This window comes from Cupressus sempervirens, chromosome 6, assembly GCF_028749045.1.
Source record: "Cupressus sempervirens isolate cs-2001-9-10 chromosome 6, ASM2874904v1, whole genome shotgun sequence".
In the NCBI taxonomy this organism is placed as follows: domain Eukaryota; kingdom Viridiplantae; phylum Streptophyta; class Pinopsida; order Cupressales; family Cupressaceae; genus Cupressus; species Cupressus sempervirens.
Genome location: NC_143123.1, coordinates 475,045,720 through 475,069,077, shown reverse-complemented (window position 1 = coordinate 475,069,077; position 23,358 = coordinate 475,045,720). Strand labels below are relative to the sequence as shown.

Genomic DNA, 23,358 nt, shown 5'->3' with positions numbered 1-23,358 from the left:
CCAACTTATCATGATTCTTCGGGCCGGATTTTTCCGAACACCTTGATAATCAACTCATCATGGTTCTTCGTGCCAGATTTTGCCGGACACAATGAAAATCAATTTGTTATGGTTCTTTGGGCCAGGTCTTGCCAGACACCATAACTTAAATCTATCATAGACCACACTTAAGGTGGTGTTCAAATCTTGTATTATAATTGCTTTAATTCTCTTTGCTAAAGAGGGAGTGTTAAGAAATTTAGTTTCATGTTGATATCTGTAAATAGACCATTCCAAGAATATCATATTGAGATGATATATCTCCATATGCTTGAGAGCGTATTGTGTTCCATAACAAATCCTCCCTAGCTAAGAGGGAGTGTTAAGATTATAGCTATAGTCGGATTGATTTAATTGTAAGATACAATCTTGATATATATATCATATATATAATATTATAATTATACTACATTTATATATAATATTATAAATATATATATTATATTATATATATGTATATATATGATATTATACATATATATTATACATAATACATATGTTATATTGTGATTTATATTGTTAATATATGTTATCTAATAATGATCAATCATAGAGACATGTCACTTCATGAGACATGTCTCTTACTCTTATATTTATAAGAGATTGGGATTTGCATTTGGAACATACCTATACCTATGGTAGTGTAATTACATTTGCAGAAACCAATCCATACAAATCAGATTTGCTGCATATTGATGAATACATGATTTCTGAATTCTAACAATAGATTTACTTAATGAATTGCATCTGCAATGTTTCTTAACTTGATTGTGTCTAGCTCATCTTATTCTCAAGAATGTGCCCCTAACTATATTGTATGCTTTGTTTTTTTTTTTTTGTGAATTTAGGGAAAATTATATAGTGGTTCAGCAAAGGGACATTACAAAATTCATGAATTTATTGTAATAGATTAATAATTTTGTTGCCTCCCTCGCAACTACAACTTAAACTCTTAGAATGGTGACTAATAGTGGTATTCACTCTCAAGATTGTTGGTAACATTTGGATTTAATCAAATCTTCCTTATAGCTGTTCTGACGTCAAAGTGTAACCTTCTTAGCACGAAGGCGACTCTTGTATGAAATTGCTTTAGCGTAATATGCAGTTTGTTCCTTTTAAATCCTGCTTTAAATCACTATTGATTCCTCGAGGAAACCATTTTGTTGAAGATGGGTTTTGTCCTCAGCTTCCGCATTTTGGAATTTTTTCCATTGGGAAAACATTGGGGTTTTCATCCCAATGGTAGGAGTTTGGCCACAAAGTTACAAACACAATTCTCAAACAGAAAAAATATAAATCATCCAAATTTATTTATCTGTCTCTCCTCAAATGCCTGTTCGATACTTGATGCCTAGTGACATAAGTCACTTTTAAGAACATTTTGAAATAATTGGAATTATTCAACTTTTTGATTTATTATTTTTTGAGTAGTTAATTTTGATTATTTATTTATTTTCTAAGGTCTAATAAAAAAGGACATTTGACTTCATATAAACTGTAGCCCAATGGAGGTAGTTATCGAGATGACAAAATGCTTGATCTTGGAAGGTGGTAAGCAAGAAAGATGTTATTTGATATTCAGTATTTTTTGACTATATATAATCTAAATCCAAATATGTTCACCATCCTCTGAAGCACAAAGGGCGATTCTTATAGAATGAGATAGCATAAGGTGAGCTGAGAAGGAGTCAAATTTGTTGTTCAACATATAGCTTTTGCAATAAGTCATTTGGCTCTTGCAGCAAGCTTCCTTGTAGATAAAAGGGCTAGATTTCTTGAAATTCTCTCTCTCATATTGTAGCAATTGTTGGCAAACCAAGTTGACAGATGAGTTCAAAAACATCCATTTATGTGATATGTCTTTTTTCTCTTCTTGTTCTAGACAAAGGAGATGCAGAAATATAAACGAATAGGAAAAAGATTGATTTCTAACCCTTACTCCTCTTTGCTTAAGAGATGTTATGAACATTATTGAAGGTGATTTATATTCATTATGGCTACTAGACCTTTCAAGACGGATGTGTTAGTATGCCTAGTTGCAAGGATGTTTGTCCAACTAATGAGGTGATGGTTCATAAATATAGAAATGTAGCCTATCATGGATTTATGTTGTCACCTGTTTCTTCAACTCCTGAGGCACTTGGGTTATCATTTTTGTTTAAAATGGGCCTTTGTGCTCTTTCCCATACTTCGAGTCAATTTTACATGAAGATAGAGTTTTAGAAGATAGCATTGTGACTTGTTCACTAGGAATATAACATCTATGCTATCCAGTAGTCTAACATCACAAGGCACCTATTTTATTGGTTATCTAAGTCACTATGGGGACTTTGCTAAGATACAGTTCTCCAAGTATCTGTATAGGGCAATATTACTGTTTAATTTTTTTCTGCATGACGGCATATTTATCTTGATAGGAACTACTTTTGATAACAAGCATGAAATATTGCTCCTTGAAGCAAATACTAATTGCTCTAACATGTTGATACTCACTGGGTTGGTTGTTTAAATGTTAATTTTAATGATATAACCATTTATGATAACCAATTGATTGTATTTGCAGAATTGTCTAACTCTAAACACACAGTTACAAGATGAAAGACATGGAAGATTTGGGATGGAATCTTCTTTGGGATCTGCTTCAACAAACTTTCCTGCACAAAGAAAATTCTTAGACACCACAAGTTCAAACAAATTATGGTTTGTCTTGGTCTTGGTTTTGGATTTGATTTAAATTTCTATTGTATGTGGTTTAGCCTTCTCTGTTACTTTGCATATTATTATCCTTAATAAGGATTTTGTTTGTGTTTATGGTTTCCATGCAGCAGTACAAGTGTGGACTTATGTAATCTCTTACAGCTTAATGAATGCCTATCTGTTAATGGCATGGTGCACACAAATTTCAAGCATTTAGCTATGCGCAAGGTTCAAGCATTTAGCTATGCACAAGGTTCAAGGATTTAGCTATGCAATGCAGATCTCCATCTGATATATTTTCAACTCAGTTGTATCAAAATTGGTCATCTGGCGCTCTTTCTGCAAAAGGACTTATGTCAAATCCATCATATCCATCTAATGTGTCTCATCTTTTATACTGCAATAAACCTTTGCACTTGAATAATTTTATGCATGCAACAGGAGTACATTTTATCTAGGTTGATAACAACAGAATCCAAGGACCTTGCAAGAGAAGCCTCAACCCATCATCAAGATTCTTTACCAAATGTCTCATATTTTGATAAACATACCCATCTGGGCCCAGAACTCCTTGTTACTTCCTTGGAACAGCCATCAAGTTCTCTTTTTGTTTCTTCAGGTACTGACGATGATGTTTTTTTGGATTTAGAACAGAATACTTTACGTGTCAGTTCCTCTAATTTGCTCTTGTCAGAAATCCAGAATTGTGACTCAGATCACTTCGATACCAAACAGCAATTAAAATCATTGCCATCTGAGGCAGAGACAAGTATCCAAGCTACTAATATGGTGGGAGATGATCCAGATGTAAAAGTGGCATTGGATGTTGCAACTCAGCAAACACTTCCAGTGATTTGGAGCACCTCATCTGCATTCTCTGAATCTCCATGTCAAATCAGTTCTTCTATCAATGAGCTTCCAAATAATGGGTCATGTCTCAATCACCAAGAACTTTTTGGTAGTCACAACATATCCAGTGACCAGAATATGGATCAGCCTTTGCAAGGCTCTCAAACAAGCTCAAAAATTTCTCATCTTGGCCAGTCTGTGATGCCTGATACTGCTAGCTTCTCCAAACTACTTACTAACATAAAAACCCTAGCAACTCAACGAAGGAGGTCCTTGGGAATGGGAAAGACACTTCCATGTTTGTTTGAGTCATTTCATTCATCAATATTCAGGATGGGAAAGCATTTCCCTTTCTTATTACCAGATATAGATGGTAATATATGCTCTGAAAAGTTAGGAACACAGAAGCTAATGACTTCAAGGTGCACTAAACCACATGCCCCATTTCCTGTTAATGTCAGTTCACAAGCCTCAGCAGAAGAATGGACAAAGCAGGACCATCGTTTTTATCAAGAGGATTTTGAGAAGGTTGGGAGTGGGACAAGAAGATTTTTAACATCACAATCCTTATCCAAGACCTTGGCCATGAGAATAAATACTCATCCTTTCAATGAATTTCAAGTGATGCCTCTGATAGGGTCAGAAGGCCAAGCTCATGAAAAATGTTTGATGCCTACAAAATTTTCAACTATCCCCTCTGTAGATAATTCTTATGACCAAGAGAATGTGGCTAGTTTAGACTTATATTCATGTGCAATTTCTAACCCTACTTGTCTGTCTACTATACAAGAAAATGAGTACATAAATGACATTCTGTTTTCAAATGAAATTTTAGTCTCTGACACTCCCAGTCAACAATATCCTTTTCCTAATCAACCAGTGCCTGTGATGATGGAAAAGAATAATGAAGGGGTGAATATTACCAGTGGTGACCCTGGTTTGAGGGTAAATCCTAATGAACAAGCTGTGAATCCTCTTAGTTTGCCACGGGAATCGAGAGGTGTGGGTATAGGCAGTCAAGCATGGTGGCATATGTACTCTGTTGATGGTACTAAAATTCCCTCATTGTCCTCATGTTCATGGGGAACCAGGGGATATGGTGAAGAGGATCCTGGCCAATGCATTGTTGGAACTTTTCTAAATCCTCTGCAGAAACAATACTATGGACACATTAGTGATGAATCTTCCTACTCTTCTTCCGCTGAAAGTGATTCATGTCAAAGTGAATCCCTGTTACAAAAGTCAGATGTATCACAGTTTGACCATGTCATCAATGATAAACTCATTGCCTTGCAAAGTGGAAAAATATATCAGGGTTTGGCTGCTGGAGGGATCTCTGCAGTGATACCTTCATGCCAGTTTACTCCTGGCAAAGACATACAATGTTTGCCCCCAGGTACTGAATTGTTATCAGAAAAAAATGGGAGCATCACAGAGACTACTTATAAAGAATCTGAGAACAAAGCATCTACAGAAATTTCAAAAGTGGCCATGTTTTCTTCCCATAAGGATAATTTTATTCATCAGAATTCACCATCTCTTTCAAACATTGGATCTCCAGTGACAGATCTTTGTAAGAAGCGCAGGAGAGTCGCTATGCCACATACACCTTCTCACATAGGAACCACTGAAGATGGAAAGAGAATTTCTACTATAAGGTGTTGTATTTTCATCATATTTCGCATGTATTTCAATTGGATATTTTGCAATATTAAATCCCATTACATTGGTGCTTTTTTTTAGGGTTTTTCCATCTGTCCACAATGAGAAATTAAATGCCTTTGTAAAACTTTGATTGTTTTATGAATCTGCTAACTGTTTTTAGGGTTTTGTTCTCTGTTAGCATCTCAGAGATGGCATGGACAGATGCAGTAAATTATCTACCAGAGGTGTGTACCACATATTCTTGTAATTCTTACATTGTAGTTGGTTTTCTAAGATAGCTGTTTGGAATTCCAAATCTTAACTTGACAAAAGCTTAACTGCCACTACCATTTAGATGGAGAATTCGCACGCAGGGCACAATTTGTGTGCTATTAGACAGTTTTTATAGCTTTTATTAAAATATTATTGTAACATTTAGTATATTATGGTCAATTTAGTGTTCAGGATAGAATTTAAGAATATTCTTTTTCTTTTGCTTTATTAGTTGTAAGTTTAATCTTGTTAGTTGTCACTCTTATCCAATTGGATATAACATTTTGTAATCTTCTTTAAGGAGACTTTCAGTCCTTGTTTAATATTGAATATCTTAGTAGTCTTCCATGCTTTCCTTTTTTCTAGTAAGATGTTATTAGAGTCCAAGTGAGTCTATTGGGATTAGTCAACACATGGAGATCTATAGATGGCTGTCAACGGTGAGGACGTGCCCACTTGTAACATAAGATGTGCCAATGTAATGTTCCCAAGCGTAGAGGGCTGGAGACGACCGGCTTGATGGCCGTATAGATTGTCTAGGGTAGGGACCATACGGTGTGGAAGACACAAGAATGGCCGTATGGTGGAAGAAAGCAGCAATTTGTACGGTTCATAAGGCTGTACAATGATCAAATGGGGCTGTATGGTGGTCTATGCTGGGCTTACGGTGGAGATGGAAGAATGGTGTATAGTGTGAGAGACAAGATGGCCGTACGGTGGATAGATGGAAGGGAAGTATGGAGGTGTGGGTGGAGGGTGAGAATGAGGGTCGTACGGGCAATGAAGAAGCAGTATTGGGATGTCCGGAAGCCGCATGGTTAGGTATTTGAGTCCAGCTGTGAATGCAATCTTGGTCATACATAAACACAATAGATTTAGATGAAATCTAGACACAATAATATAGACTTGAATATGAATAATCCTTCAATTAATATATGTCGAAAGATGATTCTTCGATTTGCCAGATCCGAGGGAAGTGTTCACTTCCAAAATTGAGAACAACAGAGAACTCCAATAGGAATTCGCAGTACAGAGAAAATAATCCAAATTCCATACCTAAAGACTACTTACAAGCCATGCTTAAATACTCGTTGAGGAAAGTTTTCTGAGGGTGTACAAAGATAGCCGATGGCAACACAAACTACGGAAACAAAGCAAAAATTGTAAGAATTTGCCTTAGGGCAAAATCACCCAAGACTAAGAAGCTCAACATCTAGCACAAAATAGACCAATAGAGTATGATCAAAATAACAATATGAAATTCAATTGATGTACAAGTACACTAGGAGTGCCTAAATATAAAGGCCTTCAGAATGCTTCTAGAATGTCTAGGAGTTAGCAATATGATAAGCCTCACAACTAAGCACATGTCTAACAAGAGTGGATTATCCTCCATTAAGCACAGGAGTTAGTGTGATAATGAGAGGATAAGCCTACAAAGGCGTGTCACGTAAAATTATGTTGTAGACACCATGTGCTTAATTAAGAGTTCAAACAACTATGTTGTCGACATGACAACTTAGTTAATTATGCAAACTCCAGTGTTGTAGACACCATGTGCTAAATTAGAGTTGCTTACTCCTATGTTGTCAACATGACAACTCATATGAGTACGCATACTCCTAGGTGTCTAACCTAATAAATAATAAAATAATGCATTTATCTTAAGTAAACTTAAGCAAAGTGTAAATAATAATTATTTACACTAACATCCCCCCTTAAGTGCAACTTAGGGGAATGCACTTAAGCTCACAAAAGCTATGATGAAATGCATAATGGGTCCTGGCTATGGGGCCATGTTAGGTACCCAAGCAATGCTTTACATACAAAGATGCAACGCAATCTCTCATAAAGCGGAGAAAGAGGGAAAACCTCATGGGAAAAACCCTCCCCCAAAAAGAGAGATAAGTACAATAATGAAGATGAGAGAGAAGAAGACCTCAGATGAGGAAAAGATCCTTCCCAGAAGAAAGAAGAGAGAAGTCAAGGGACTCCCCTTTCTGAAACATCCTGCACCCCCAAGAGATCTCGCAAATGGATATACTTGACCTCAGTGAAGGGTTTGGTGAAGATATCTGTGACTTGCTATGTTGTAGGACAATACTTTAATGCAATAACCTGCTCATGTATCAGCTTTCTAATGTAGTGCATATGAATCTCAATGTGTTTGGTCCGCTGATGTTGAAATGGATATTTTGAGATCTCAATAGCACTCTGATTATCACAATGTATGACTGTGGGTTTAGGTATGTGAAATCCAAACTCCTCCAGGATATGCTGTAACCAAATAGCTTTTGTCGCTGCAGTGACAGCACCTCGATACTCAGCCTCAGTTGAAGAAAGAGCAATACTATTTTGCTCCTTACTCTGCCAACAAATGGGGCCGAAACCAAGGTGAAACATGTAACCTGAAGTAGACTTGCGAGAATCAAGATCCCTTGCATAGTCTGAGTTTGTATATCAAACTAGTTGAAGTCCAGTACCTGCTGCATAGTGTATCCCATGTGTATGTGTACCCTGTATGTAGTGTAAGATGTGTTTGGCAGCCTTCCAATGAAGCTCATGTGGCTCTTGCATGAAGCGAGAAACCATGCCAACTGCAAAAGCTATGTCAGGGTGTGTATGTGTCAAGTAGATGAGACTCCCAACCAATTGTTTGTACAATGTAGCATCAACAAGTGGAGTGGTACACTTGGCCTCTAACTTGACACCTGAAAGAAAGGGAGTAGGAGCAAGCTTGCAGTCACTCGTGAAATCGAGAAAGCTAATCAAGAACATACTTGGGTTGAGAAAGTGTGATCCCTGCTGAAGACTGTGTGATCTCAATACCAAGGAAATAATGTAGTCTGTCATAGAAAATCTGTCCTGCAGAGAAGTCTTGATACTGGCAATGATGGATGAAGTACTTCCTGTAATGATCAAGTCATATACATAAAGCACGAGTATCAAGTGTGAGTCATCCCTTAGAAGAATGTAGACATTTGAGTCTGAATGACACCTGGTGAATCTTGCTAAGAGTAAGAAGGAATCCATCTTGGCATACCAAGCTCGAGGAGCCTGCTTAAGACCATAGATAGACTTCTCCAATCTGCAAACCATAGTAGAATCCTGTATGAACCCCTGTGGCTGCTCCATATAAATCTCCTCATGAAGATCACCATTCAAAAATACACTCTTCACATCCATTTGATGTACAACCCATCCATGAGCTGCAGCAAGAGCTAGTGTCAAACGAATGGAGTTCATCTTAGTGACTGGTGCAAAGGTCTTTGTATAGTCAATGCCAAGAACCTGTGATAAACCTTTGGCAACAAGTCTAGCCTTATGCTTATCCACACTTCCATCTGCTGCAAATTTGGTTCGATAGATCCACTTACACCAAACCAATTTTCTTTCCTTAGGAAGGGGAACTAAGTCTTAAGTGTTGTTTTTCATTAAAGAGTTAGATTCTTCCTCTATGGCCTTGTCCCATTTAAGAATCCCTGATGCTTCCTTAAATGACTGTGGATCAAAAGCAATGACAATATAAGCATGTGGAAATGATTTGTGTTGTGACCTTGTCCTCCTAGTATTTGAAGGATTCCCCACCAATGAACCTGCTGAATCAAGTGTTTGTTGTGCCCAACGAGGTCTAGTGGAAGAAGAAAGAATGTCCTCAACTAGATGTGGACCCTGTGAAGGTGGTGTCCTACGAGTCAAAGTTGAAGGAATATCATCTTCCGAGTCACTGCTATCATCACTTTCCATGAAGGAGGAAGGAGGAGTTGAAGAAGCCAAACTTGGACAAGTTTGTTCAAAGTGAACACTCCTCTTAAAGAATATTTCATATGCCTCTAGATCCATGAGTTTGTATGCCTTAAGATGGTCAGGATATCCAACAAATATACAAGGTTTCCTTTGAGGTTCCAATGCCTTTCGTTTTTGTGGAGGTATCCTTGCCCATGCTAGACAACCAAAAACTTTGAAGTGCTTTACACTTGGTTTTCTGCCACACCAAGCCTCAAAAGGTGTAATTCCATCTAAGGCCTTATGGGGACTTTTGTTTTGGATGTAATTGGCACAACACATGGCTTCTGCCCAAAACACTTGATCTAGAGACTTATGTTGAAGCATACAAGTGGTCATCTCCTTAAGGTTTCTATTCTTCCGTTCAACAACACCATTTTGCTATGGAGTGTATGCAACTGAATGTTGAAGATCAATACCCTCATGAGTGCAAAAGTCTATAAGCCTCGAGTTCACATATTTCCTGCCATTATCTGTTCGTAGAATCTTGATGGCTTTCCCTGATTGCTTCTCAAATTGAGCTTTGAAGGTGATAAACTTATCAAACACTTCACTCTTATGAGCAAGAAAGAAGACCCAAGTGTAGCGTGAAAAGTCATCAATGAAGGTGAGAACATAGTGAGCCTTACCAAATGATGGTATTGGAAATGGGCCAGCTATGTCACTATGAACCAATTCAAGAACAACAGTAGCTCTCCAAGACTTCCCCTTGTCATATTTCTCTTTAGGATGCTTGCCCGCTTCACAACCTGGACATACACCCTCTGAATACTTGACTTGAGGTAGACCAATGACCATATCCTTGTTGCTAAGTTGTTGAAGATAGCGGTAATTGAGATGTCCAAACCTCTTATGCCATAGTTTACTTTGTGAATTTGAGTGGGTCAACAAGGCAAGGGAAGTGGGCTTAGGCACAAAATGAGAAAAAGAATAAAGCCTTGTCTCATTATTAGCCTTTTTAATCGCCACCGTAGAATCATCCTTGAGATTTTTCACCACAACTGAATCAAGAAGGAACTCTACTTTATTGCCACATCCATATTGAGTTATCTGGTAGATTGAAAGAAGGTTGGTGGTAAGGTTGGGTACATGAAAAACATCCTTGAAGACTCCATTGTCCAACTCAACATTCCCTTTTCCTTCAACTTCTACTTGAGTGTCATTTCCCACATAGATGTAAGGTACATTTGATGGTTTCAAAGAGGAAAAATGCTCCCTTGAAGCACCCATATGATGTGTAGCTCCTAAATCAAGAACCCATTCCTCAGAATTATTTGTACTTGCTACCAAAGCTTGTCCCTTACCTTTTGAAGTGGTTGAAGATCCCTTATCCTTATAGGCATTTGGTACATCAATTTTCTGTTTCCTTATTATGTTTAGCAACTCATCAATCTGCTTATCCTTACACACATGTTCATCATGACAATTCTTCTTACAATAGGCACAAGTTTTCTTTTCCCTTTTGTTGGTGTTGTTCCCCTTATTGTTTTTGGGAAAAGACTTGCCTTGTTGTGAAGAAGATTGTTGTGTGGAGGAAGATTGATGCGAGGAAGATTGTTGTTTAGAGGAGGATTGTTGTGTGTCATCTTGTGGCTTAGCCTTCTACTGCTTCTGCTTCTTGTTTGAATTTTTACAACTTAAATTCCTTTCATTAGTGGCCAAGGCTTTGGTCTTGGAAGACTGGAGAATTCCCATACTCACTAACTTTTCATGTTCTAAGACCAACATTCCTGAAAATGACTCGAATGAAGGCTTAGTGAAGGCACTACCCATTGTTAATTTGGGAGTATTATAACTGAAAACAAAAGCTGCATATTCAAGAGGAAGATGAGTCAACACATGTTTGATCAACTTTCCATCCTTGATGGGTTCACCACAATCCTTAAGTTGTGCCCTATACATGTCTACTTGGGTAAGATAATCTTTGATGGTGTCGAAATTCCTAGGTTCCAATTTGAGAAGACTGTCTTCAGTGGTGTAGGCCATATCTTCATCTACTGTCCCATACAATGCTTCAAGTATACCCCAGACTTCTATTGGATTGGTAAGGTTCCTGATGTGATATTTGACAAGATCTGAGATATTCTTTAACAAGGTTCCTAGGGCCATTTCTTGTTTGGATTCCCAGTCTTCTTTACGAGACTCATCAGCATCATCACTAGGTTTCTTTGCTGCACCAGTTACACAACGTAGTAAACCTTTCTCAACCAATGGTTCCTTTATGTTTTCTTTCCAGGTATCATAATTATGTGGAGTTAACTTTGAAAAAGAACCCATAATGCAAAAGAAAGAGCACAATATCAAGGAGACACAAGAACACAATATACCCCCCCCCTTTTAGCTTTTGACACTTTATATGTAGTGCGTTTACAATAGGCCACTTGTCAAAATGGACAAAAGGGGGCTTCTGATTTTGCTGTTTACAACCTCCTCTTGGAGTTCAAATCTGGAACTTTACAATTTAGCTCAGAAATACAACAATTTTGAAGCAATACAATGCAAGTAAGGACGTATTTTTGAAAGTGATATTTTTGTCCACACAAGCCTATAATCTGATTGCAGATTTGGAAAGTAGACGAATAATTAAGCACTTGCAAAAAAGGAACTTGAAAAAATCTCTAGATGAGCTTGTACGAAGCATTTGAAGTTGCAAAATGTAGGATTGGATAAGTATAGTCGCTAAAAAATCCAATTTCTGACAAATCTGTGCACCAAAACTAGAAAATAATAGCACCACTGAAAAGTTAAGGAAATTCTAGCCAAAATAAAAAAAATCACACCTGATTTGGAGTTCAGATGACTGAGATATGGCCTCCCAAAGTCGGACTGTCAAATCAAAACTGAATATGGAGAGGGGTCTGCACAACAAAACACTAGGTTAAATTTGATGTTCAAACGGCCATCGCGGTAGTGCAATCGGGCTTGCTGATGACAGTCAAACAACTATCAAATTTAATGCCTGGTCGGTTGATGTTAGCGAAAAATACTCCCCTCAGATGATGTGGCACGTGATTGGACGTACAGATGGGGCCACGTGGCAGGTACGGATCCGATGTGGCAAGGTAACATGGCAATGCCACGTGTCTCTTCGGCGTTGACGTGTTAATGACACGTGTCCGTGTATGGAAGGGGCCATGTGGATCGATGACTAGGATTCGACGTGGGTTGCTGATTGTTCCCAAATGTCCGGATGTGATGATTCGATTGTCGTTGAGTCGGATTGCTGACTGGTGTTCTATGGTAGACGCATGGCATGGCTATCCACAGAGTTGGAAGGAGGATGTGGCACCAAGTTTTGAAGTGCAGTTGGGGGTTGGGGGAACTTACTGGCGACAGAACAGTGGTCGACATCGGGTTATTGTGCCGGTGTTAGAAGTGGAGGATGCACCGGTGACAGCCCAAAAAGTAGGGGCCGACGGTGGGATTTTTTAATCCCACATGCCCACGGGAAAGGAGCCCATTTGTGTTTAAAAGACACAACCCACAGGCTATAAACAAATAAGACTGTCGGAGGATTTGTTGAATTGCCGAAAATGTTAAAGCGATTGCCGTGGGATGTATTGATGTGCTAGAAATTTTATGGATTCAGCCACCGGGAATGTGAAAAGGAATATGCCCGCCGAAATGATAGAATATTCTAGATGCTCAGAGAATATTCCGCGGCCGTGGGAGCCGGGATTTGACCACCCAATTCCTGCAATTTTTTTTTTCCTTTGCGATTTTTTTTTCAAAAATACAAATTTGAAAATTCCGAAAAATTGGAAACGGAAATTACAGAGAATATAGATCTAAAATAAATTCACAGATCTAAAAAATGACCATACCAAATACTACAAATTGGCCCTTTGGGTGCCAGTTTGCAAAAAATTTTTGCCTCAAATTTGACTATTGCCTAGGGTAGGCAAATTTATAGTCAAATTTCACTGAATTGACGCTCCAGACACAATGGTGAGGTTTGCTTTGGCTCTAGACTCTCCCAATAGCTGCGGATACTCTGAATCGAAATCGAGGTGTCCTGAGCGAGGTGAAGCACGAATGGTCTCCAATGGCTATGAAATGTTGCTCCTATGGCTCTGATACCATGTAAGAATTTGTCTTAGGGAAAAATCACCCAAGACCAAGAAGCTCAACAACTAGCACAAAATAGACCAATAGAGTATGATCAGAATAACAATATGAAATTCGATTGATGTACAAGTACACTAGGAGTGCCTGAATATAAAGGCCTCTAGAATGCTTCTAGAATGTTTAGGAGTTAGCAATATGATAAGCCTCACAACTAAGCACATGTCCACCAAGGGTGGATTATCCTCCATTAAGCGAAGGAGTTAGTGCGATGATGAGAGGATAAGCCTACAAAGGTGTGTCACGTAAAATTATGTTGTAGGCACCATGTGCTTAATTAAGAGTGCGAACAACTGTGTTGTCTGCATGACAACTCAGTTAATTATGCAAACTCCAGTGTTGTAGACACCATGTGCTAAATTAGAGTTGCTTACTCCTGTGTTGTCATCATGACAAACTCATATGAGTATGCATACTCCTAGGTGTCTAACCTAATAAATAATAAAATAATGCATCTATCCTAAGTAAACTTAAGTAAAGTGTAAATAATAATTATTTACACTAACAAAAATGGGTCCAAGATAAGTTAAATCAATTGGTCCATTAACAATACTTTGATTAATAATCTATTTTATGATGGGGATATTACAGTCCTCCCATCCCAAAATTTGCTTGTCCTCAAGCAAATGCAATGCCAGATGCTGTAGAATGTGCTCGCCTTCCTAGGTTGTGTCGTCCAGCAGCAAGTGTTTCTAGTGTATTAAATATTCCTTCACGTTTTGGTGCCGCAGGGTCTTCTCACGTATTTCAATAATCTCTGCCGGTTCCAATATGAGCTATCCTTCTTCATTGGGTGGGGGAAGGTCTGTAGCTACCGTGGTGTTTTGTCCCACAACTTTCTTCAAGTGGCTCCCTTCTAGAAGTTCCAACTCATAGGCGACTTCATCGATGCGGTGCACTACACGATAAGGGCCATAAAATTGTGGCTTCAGTTTTTCTTTTCCCTTTTCTTTCAATGAGGATTGTCGGTATGGTTGAAGCCTGAGGTAGACCAAGTCTCCTACTTCGATATTGCTCTTTATTCGGTGTCTGTCGGCGTACATCTTTTGTTGATTTTGTGCCCGTTGTAAGTTTTCTTTCAGGTATCGTAGGATGTCCTACCCCTCCTGAAGCTTGTCCCTTGCCATTGGTGCGCAATTGTCTCCCAGAGCTGTGTCGATGGAGAGGGGTTCGTACCTGTATAGAGCGTTGAATGTGTCATCCTGATGGACATGTGGTACATGGTATTATAACAATATTCACCTTGGTGTATCCATTTAACCCATGCCTGTTGTGCCGAAACGTAATTCCGAAGGTAACCTTCAAGTCACTTGTTCACAATCTCCGTTGTCCATTTGTCTGAGGGTTGTAACTAGTACTTGGTGACAATTTTGTCCCTGCCAAACAAAATAGTTCTGTCTAGAAGACATTGATGAATTGCCCATCTCAATCACTGACAATGTTTTGGGGTAACTTGTGCAGATGAAAGACTTCTCTAAGAAATAGATCGGCAACTTGTGCAGCCTGAAAATTTGAGATGGCGAAGAAATTTGCGTACTTTGTCAATTTGTCAACCACCACGAGGATACAATCCTTTTCGTTCACCTTGGGAAGTCCAATTATGAAATCCGTCGAGATACTTTTCCACTTATGTTCTGGAATTGGCAGAGGTTGCAGTAACCTGAAAGGTAGAGTATGTTCAGATTTGTTTTGTTGGCAGACCACACACTCTCTTACATACTGCAATACGTCTCCTTTAAGTCCTTTCCATGAAAACCTCTCCCTGAGATGTCTGTATGTTTTGAGGAAGCCCTGGTGTCCTACCAAGGGTGAGTTGTGTACCTCCTTCAAGATTTTCTACTTCAATTTGGATTCCGGCACCAAAAATATCCAATTCTTCTAATAAATGATGTCATCCACCACTTTGTACTGATCATCCAGGGTGTTGTCATTCATTAGCTCACAAGCAAATGTGTTTTTGGAATATTTTAGCAACAAATGTGCTTTCTAGTTAGCTGAAATCTGGGTTTAGTAAACAGATGGCGGGTTTCCTGGACAAACATATGCAACCAAATTGTTCTTTCCTTTCACATATTCAATGTCAAAATCAAAAGCCTGAATCTTTCTTACCCATTTTTGTTGCCTTTCGTTCAAGTCTTGTTGCTCCAGAAAATATCTCAAACTATTGTGATCCATACGAATGACAAACTTGACACCTACTAGGTACTACCGGAACTTGGTTAGTGCATGTACGATGGCCAACATCTCTTTGTTGTAGATGGATTATAATTGTTCTGTTTGCGCAAGCTTCCTACTCTCATAGGCTATAGGGTGTCAATCTTGCATTAGTATTGCACCAATGTCTTCTCTGGATGCGTCGCACTCCATAATGAACGGTCGAGTGAAATTAGGTAAAGCTAGCATGGGACAAGTGCTCATTTCTTCCTTCAACTTATCAAAAGTGAGTTGTGCCTTTTCATTCCATTGGAAGGACCCCTTTCTTGTTAGATCTGTTAGTAGTGTGCTGAGTTGAGAGAACCCTTTTACAAACCTTCGATAATAACTGCACAGTCCAAAGAAATCCTCACAGCTCCGTGAATGATTTTGGGGGAGGCCAATCAAGGATAGCTTGAATCTTCTCTTGATGAACTTGAACGCCATATTTATTGACAACATGTCCCAGGTACAATATTTTTGTTACACCGAATTCACACTTAGATTGCTTGGTGAACAAAGATTGATCCTTCATGATCCTTAGGACTCCATCCAGATGCTTCAAGTACTCTTCCCATGTCTTGCTATAAATAAGAATGTCATCAAAAAATACCATTAAGTACTTATGCAATTGTTTATTGAAGATGCGATTCATGCATGATTGAAATGTAGCAAGTGCATTCATTAATCCAAATGGCATGATTAGGAATTCATAATGCCTGTAGTGACAACAAAAAGCCGTCTTTTCCACATCTTCCTCCTTCATGCGGATTTGATGGTATCCGAAACGTAGATCTATTTTCGAAAAATAGATTGCACGATGTCATTCATCCAACAACTCATCTATTCTTGGAATGGGATATCTATTCTTTATTGTTTTTTTGTTCAACACACAGTAGTCCACATACATGCGCATCGTCCCATCCTTTTTGACCAATACCACTGATGATGCGAAAGGGCTAGAACTGGGATTGATCCATCATTTCTCTAGCAGTTCTTGAATTGTCTTTTCCATCTCATCTTTGAATATCTTGGGATAGCAGTAGGGTGTGGTTATGATTGGATTGGCTCCTACTTCCAACTCGATAGTATGTTCAAACCCTTGATGAGGCAGTATGCCAGGAGAAATTTCTATAAAAACTTTAACGTGATCGCTCAAAATATTTTGGAGATTATTATCTAGGGGAGTTGTCCATTGCCCTTTTATAGGTTCTGCCAAGACAAAACAGTGTGCAGCCCAAGCAATGTCATCATGCCAAAAAATTGCCTCCATCCGTTGTGTAGAAACTTCCCTCGGACCCTCATTTTCCATTCTGCGGAGAACAACCTTCTTTCCATCGACAACAAAAGTGAAATCCATCCGTTTGAAGCTCTGAGTGTATTCATCAAGTGTCTCCATCCACTGTATGCCCAAAATAACCTCCATGTCATCAAGGTCCAATATGATGAAATCCCCGGTCATCGTGTGATTCGCCATTGTGATAGCTGAGGAACAAGGTGTGTGAATGGCAGAAGAGTCCCTCTGACAACCTTGACTTGGAATCTTGCATGCATCTCTGTAGGTAGACCTCTTTGTTTCACCAGAGATGAGTTTATGAAATTTAGAGTGGCCCCGCTATCAAGCATCACCATAACCCTTTGTCCTTGAAGGGTTCCCCGTACACGAAAAACCATGCACCTCAGGCTACCGGCTAGGGTGATAGTTCCTCCGCTCCCCCACCAATGTTGCAATTCTTTCCATATGGTTCAAACTAACCATTTTGGTGTCTTCGTAGGGTTGGTTGTCTTCGGAGGGTATATCTTCCTATTCGTCCTCATCATCGGAAACGACCTCAATGTAGTGGATTTTTCCTTTCCCGAGGCATCTGTGCCTAGCTTCCCATGGTCCTTTGCAGTTGAAACATAGTTTCTTCCTTCAGAGCTCTTGTTTGGTAGCTTCGTCCAACGATGACTTTCTTGGTGGAGGTTTGTTATCTTTATCCCTCCGAAACATCGACAGTTTGGAATGTGAGTAACTTTATGAGGATGACGACGTTGATGATGCCATACTCCTTGCCTTCGTAATGGCCTCATCAGGGTGACAGAATTGAACCCTTTTACCCAACTTTTCAGTGGTTCTATCTGTCTGTAAATGAAGAGCACTATTCGTCTTCTTTCAGAAATGTTTGTGACCAAAATAGAGAGTTTCTGAAATTCTACAATGTACTGGTTAACCGATCCAGTTTGCCTTAGTTGTGCCAAATCTTTGAAATTGAGTTCTGGATCTTTACCGTCAAATTGATCTATCAATCTCTCAGTGAATTCTGCATACGTATTTATTTGATCATGCCCCAGTGTGATGGTGCCGTGATGCCACCATTCATGTGCAACTCCCTTCAAGTGTAAGGCCGCAAATTTTATTGTTTCTTCTTTTGGCATGAGATTAAGCTGTAAGTATTTGCCTTCATTACGCACGCTATTAAAATATCCTCTATTTTCGCTTCTCGAATATCTCATTCTCAATTCTGCATAATCTTTGTAGGATATATATTCTTCAAAATTTGCATTCTTCCAGTCTTCTCTCAGCTGTTCTTGCATTTCTTGAAAGCTCGACTGCTTCCCTTCGGGTGGTGTCTCCGTCCGTGGGGGGGGGGGAAATGACATGGAAGGTCGAGAGCGTGTTGGGTGAGGGTTTGCTTTACTTGACACGGAGTCTGCATTGCGACCATTTTGTTCTCTGGATATTTTATTGTCTACCAACTTCTTGAGTCTTCCACGAGTCGCTGAGTGTCATTGATTTGTGCTTGATTCCTCGCAAGTTCTCTCAGTAGTGCCACGAGTTCGGCAACTGTAGGTTCCGGTTCGGCAACCATTATATCAACAAAATGGGTTCTTCTCTTCTGGCTATAAACTCTCATTCACTGTCCACAGGGTGGCAGGATCAAAGCTCTAATACCACTGTAATGTTCCCAAGTGTTGAGGGCTGGAGACGATTGGCTTGATGGCCGTACAAATTGTCTAGGGTAGGGATCGTACGGTGTGGAAGACACAGGAATGGCCATATGGAAGTTATTTTCTAGCCGTACGGTGGAAGAAAGCAACAATGTGTACGGTTCAAAAGGCCGTACGATGATCAAATGGGGCCGTAGAGTGGTCAAGGATGACCATATGGTGGTTTATGCTGGGCGTACGGTAGAGATGGAGGGAATGGTGTACGGTGTGAGAGTCAAGATGGTCGTACAGTAAGCCAAAAGGCCGTATGATGATCAAATGGGGTCGTACGTGGAGATGCAAGGAATGGTGTACAGTGTGAGAGCCAAGATGGTCGTATGGTAAGTCGTACAGTGGATAGATGGAAGATGGAAGGGAAGTACGGTGGTGTGGGTGGAGGGTGAGAATGAAGGCCGTACGGGCAATGAGGAAGTAGTACGGGGATGTCTAGAAGCCGCACGGTTAGGTATCTGAGCCCAACTGTGAATGCAATCTTGCTCATACATAAACACAATAGATTTAGATGAAATCCAGACACAATAATAGAGACTTGAATACGAATAATCCTTCAATTAATATATGTCGCAAGATGATGCTTCGATTTGCCAGATCCGAGCAAAGTGTTACAGGCTATGGAATAGGGTGAGGGTTAAATCCCACCGAAATCGGATAAGCCAAACAGGGAAGGTCTTTCACTTCCGAAATGGCGAACAACAGAGAACTCCAATAGGAATTTGCAGTATAGAGAAAATAATCCAAATTGCATACCTAAAGACTACCTACAAGTTGTGCTTAAATACTGTAATGTCCCCTCTTTAGTTCGACATGGCATTGATCATGGATTTGCCTATTACAGACTCTCGTAGGCAAATGGTGTGGAAAGAGAGTCAATTCTGCGGATCAAATAGTCATATCTTGCTCTTGAAGAAGTGTTAAGAGGTTATATTTTATCATTATGTGATATTGGGGCCCACATGTTATAATTTTAATTTGAGTTGCACTTTTTATTTTATAAAATTACTTTATTATAAAAAAAGTGCATTATAATGAGAAATTATAAAGGATGTTTCTAGAAGTTCTAGCAACTTCTTAGAAAAGTGAATAAATAGAGGGCTGGGCCTCTCATTTGGACATGCTTGGATTGGAGAACTCTTCTACTTCTTCATTGTGAAGACATTTGTGGACTTTGGATCTGCAAATTATTCGATCTTTGGGAACGAATCACTCCCTTGGATTGGCGACTTTGAGGGTGTGAAATATCACCTGAATTGTTGCATAATTGGAGTTGGTATTCAGCCATCTCATTGGAGCTTATTGAGAATTCGTTGTTAGGGTTTGTTTTTGGTTGGAATAAGGATTTCAGATTTGCCCTATCATTGGAGAAGCATTTGACAAGAGTTTGAAGACAGAATAAGTGCATTTTCAGAATTGGCAAAGCAGGGTTCGGAACCACATAATTGCTCATATCTCCTCAACCCCTTGGAGTTATTTTTTATGGTTTTACAGGGTTACTACCTAACCCTAGGCGCCCATTTTCCTTGCATTTGGGGGTCCCAAAACCCTAATATTATTTTATTTCAGCAGCCGTACAGGTACGGCCTGGTACGGCCTTGCTAGTTTGGGCAGCAGCAGCAAATTAAGGATAGTTTGGGGGTGCGGTTGGAGGTCTTCATCAACGATCTGCAGCAAAACGTGGTGTTCTTCCATAGTTCTTCAAACCAGGTTCTTGCATTCTGAAATATATGTCAATTTTTGGGTAAATTTGCTGTCATACAGTCATTGTAATATTCAGACCAGAATTGGTAATAAAATAATTTCAGAATTTATGGCATTGTAATTGAAATATAGTTCAATGGCTTTATATATATTGTAATTCTGTGATTATATTCTGAAAGTATCAAATCTGAAATTACCATATTCTGAATATTGTTACTGTTACACGCCAAGTGTTTGACAAAATTCCTAAGTTCAGTTTGAGGGTTTCTGTGGCCTTTATAGAGAGGGTCATTACAGTGGTATCAGAGCTATAAGTCCTGCCATCCTGTGGAGGTCTTATAGGGAATTTGGAACAGCTGGATAGGAGGGAAAGTGTTTGACGAAATGTCAAAACACTAAAATCAGAGCATGCGACAAAGGCCTTATAATTTTCGCAATACCAAAGCAAGACAAGATAGGATTTCTGACCTGCAGAGCGAACAGTTTAGCTCATCTATCCAGGTGGACATAGAATCCAGTCATACAGACACAGGGGAGGTATTTTTTGATCAAGACTACGACTACAATATGGATAGAGGCGGGAATGCCGGTCCAGATCCGCAAGAGGAAAGATTTTTACAGTTATTAGACACCCTGGCACAGGGACAGCGATTAGCCGAACAAAGAGCACAAGAACAGAATCAGAGAATGGAGCTTATGATGCAGATGATGGCTCGACAAATGGGGTTGAACGCTAACATAGGAGGAGGAAATAATCAGAATGGTCACAATCAGAATGGGAATAATCAGGATGAGAGACATAATGGAGGCGAACAAATTGGGAACAATTTCGGTCATGCCCCCCAGCAAGCTCGGACAGTAAGTTCGAGGCCTATGATTCCTACGTTCCTTCCTAGAGCTCCAGAGCAGCCGGTACTAGAACCCCAGATCACTGACATACAGGATCAGCTGAGGAGAGATTGGGAAGCAGGAGGACCAGATTTTACAGCTGCAATCACCTTTAGAGAATATATGGATGTGCGGATGAAGCATATGCCCCGTGGACAAGACAGGACTCAGAACTATGAGCTACGAAAGAAAGTAGGAAAACTACAGTTACCATATTATGATGGCTCGGGGAAGTCTACAGCAAGAGCTTGGGTTCAAAAGCTTGACACATACTTTCAATTGAATCCTATGTCTGAGGAAGAAGCTATTAAGTATGCAGCAATTCACCTGGATGGGTTAGCACACGAATGGTGGCATCATGGTATGATCACTATGGGTCATGCACACATTACCTCATATGTGGAGTTTACGGAGAGACTGATTGAACGTTTTGATAAGAAAGATCCAGAACTCCATTTCAAGGAATTAGCCCAGCTTAAACAGTGGGGCTCATTGGAAACATACATTTCAGAGTTTCAGAAACTTGCAGTGTTAGTAACAGATGTATCTGAACGAAGGCTATTGGTTTTATTTATGGATGGGTTAGTTGATCCGTTGAGAGGGTGGATTAAAGCTCTTAACCCTCCCACTTTGCAGGAAGCCATTAAGAAAGCTCGTGACATGGATTCCTCTTCAGCTGCTAAAAATAAATTTCAAGCAAAAAGTTTCCCTTCAGGAAAAGATAAGGACAGGAAACCCTTTCATAGAGAGGCATAGCTACCTAAGGAAGAAAGTAAGAGGCTGGACAAGGAGACACTTAATGACTTGCGTAGGAAGAAGCTATGCTTCTATTGCAAAGGCCCGTATGAGTACGGCCATGACTGTCCTATGAGGCCAAAAGGGAAGGCCAACCGGGCAATGTGGGCTTATTACGAAGGCTCAGATTCAGATGGTTCAGAACATCATGATGAGGATCCTGATGAAGCAGAGGGAGAGCAGGAGATAGACAGTGCAGGGCAAAGGCAGGAAACAGAGCTACATTTACAGGAAGCACGACTGTCTAGTATCCAGAGAGAGGGATCTTTCAGACTTCGGGGAGTCTTGGCTGGACAGAAGGTTATTACATTGTTGGACACAGGTGCCACGCATAATTTCATTGATGCACGATTTGTAGAGAAGCGTGGACTCATTACTGAGGAGTTCGAAGGACTAAGAGTCAAGGTAGCTGATGGATACACTCTTCGTTGTGACAGGATGGTACGAGACGTACCTTTGTGCTTGAACAACTATGAGTTTAAGGCGGATTATCATGTGGTCAACATGGGTGACATGGACATAGTACTTGGGATGCAGTGGCTACATTCCTTGAAGGTGGTTACCCTGAGATTAGAGGATATGGAGATACAATTCGAAATGAATGGTAGGATTCATGTGCTAAAGGCTATCCGTAATAGAGACATCAGGACTATCTCATTTAGGCGGCTGGAGAGATTAACTAGGCATAATGATATAGAGTGGGCAGCAGTTTGTACTTTGATACCTACACAGGAGGAGCAACATAAGGTGGAATATCATCCTGATATTCAGAAGTTGAGGATTAAGTACGAAAAGGTATTCAGTGAGATTCCACCAGGTAGGCCACCGGACAGAGGTATTGAGCATATTATTGAACTGGAGGAAGGTGCTAAACCTATCATGATCACACCATATCGACATCCAAAGCGACTCAAGGATGAGATCGAAAGGACCATTGAGGAGTTGCTAGCTATGGGGCACATCCGACCTAGTAAGTCACCTTTTGCATCTTCTGTTGTTTTGGTAAAAAAGAAGGATGGAACGCTTCGGATGTGTATTGATTACAGGGCATTAAATAAGAGAACCATTAAGAACAGGTATCCTATTCCTCGCATTGATGAGTTGATAGATGAATTGCATGGGGCCTGTTATTTCACGAAAATTGATTTGAGATCAGGATATCACCAGATCAGAGTCCGTGAACAGGATATTGAGAAAACTGCTTTCAGATGTCATTGTGGGCACTTTGAGTTTGTAGTCATGCCTTTCGGCCTGACCAATGCACCTGCCACTTTCCAGTCCACTATGAACAGAGTTTTCCACCATCAGTTGAGGAAATTCGTGCTGGTGTTTTTTGATGACATTTTGATCTATAGCCGATCATGGTAGGAGCATCTAGAGCAT

The 23,358-nt window shown here is 39.7% G+C and overlaps 1 protein-coding gene across 1 annotated transcript in view; it reads left to right on the top strand.

Annotated features, from left to right (window-relative positions):
- The first annotated feature begins 2,605 nt into the window (after positions 1-2,605).
- LOC149553109 (uncharacterized) overlaps positions 2,606-23,358 on the top strand; it is a 136,333-nt gene continuing 115,580 nt past the window's right edge. Inside the window, exons 1-3 of the mRNA XM_089789836.1 lie at positions 2,606-2,739; positions 2,865-5,243; positions 5,429-5,474. Coding sequence (XP_089645962.1) covers positions 3,169-5,243; positions 5,429-5,474 — 2,121 coding nt within the window. The 5' untranslated portion in view covers positions 2,606-2,739; positions 2,865-3,168. The remainder of the gene's footprint in view (positions 2,740-2,864; positions 5,244-5,428; positions 5,475-23,358) is intronic.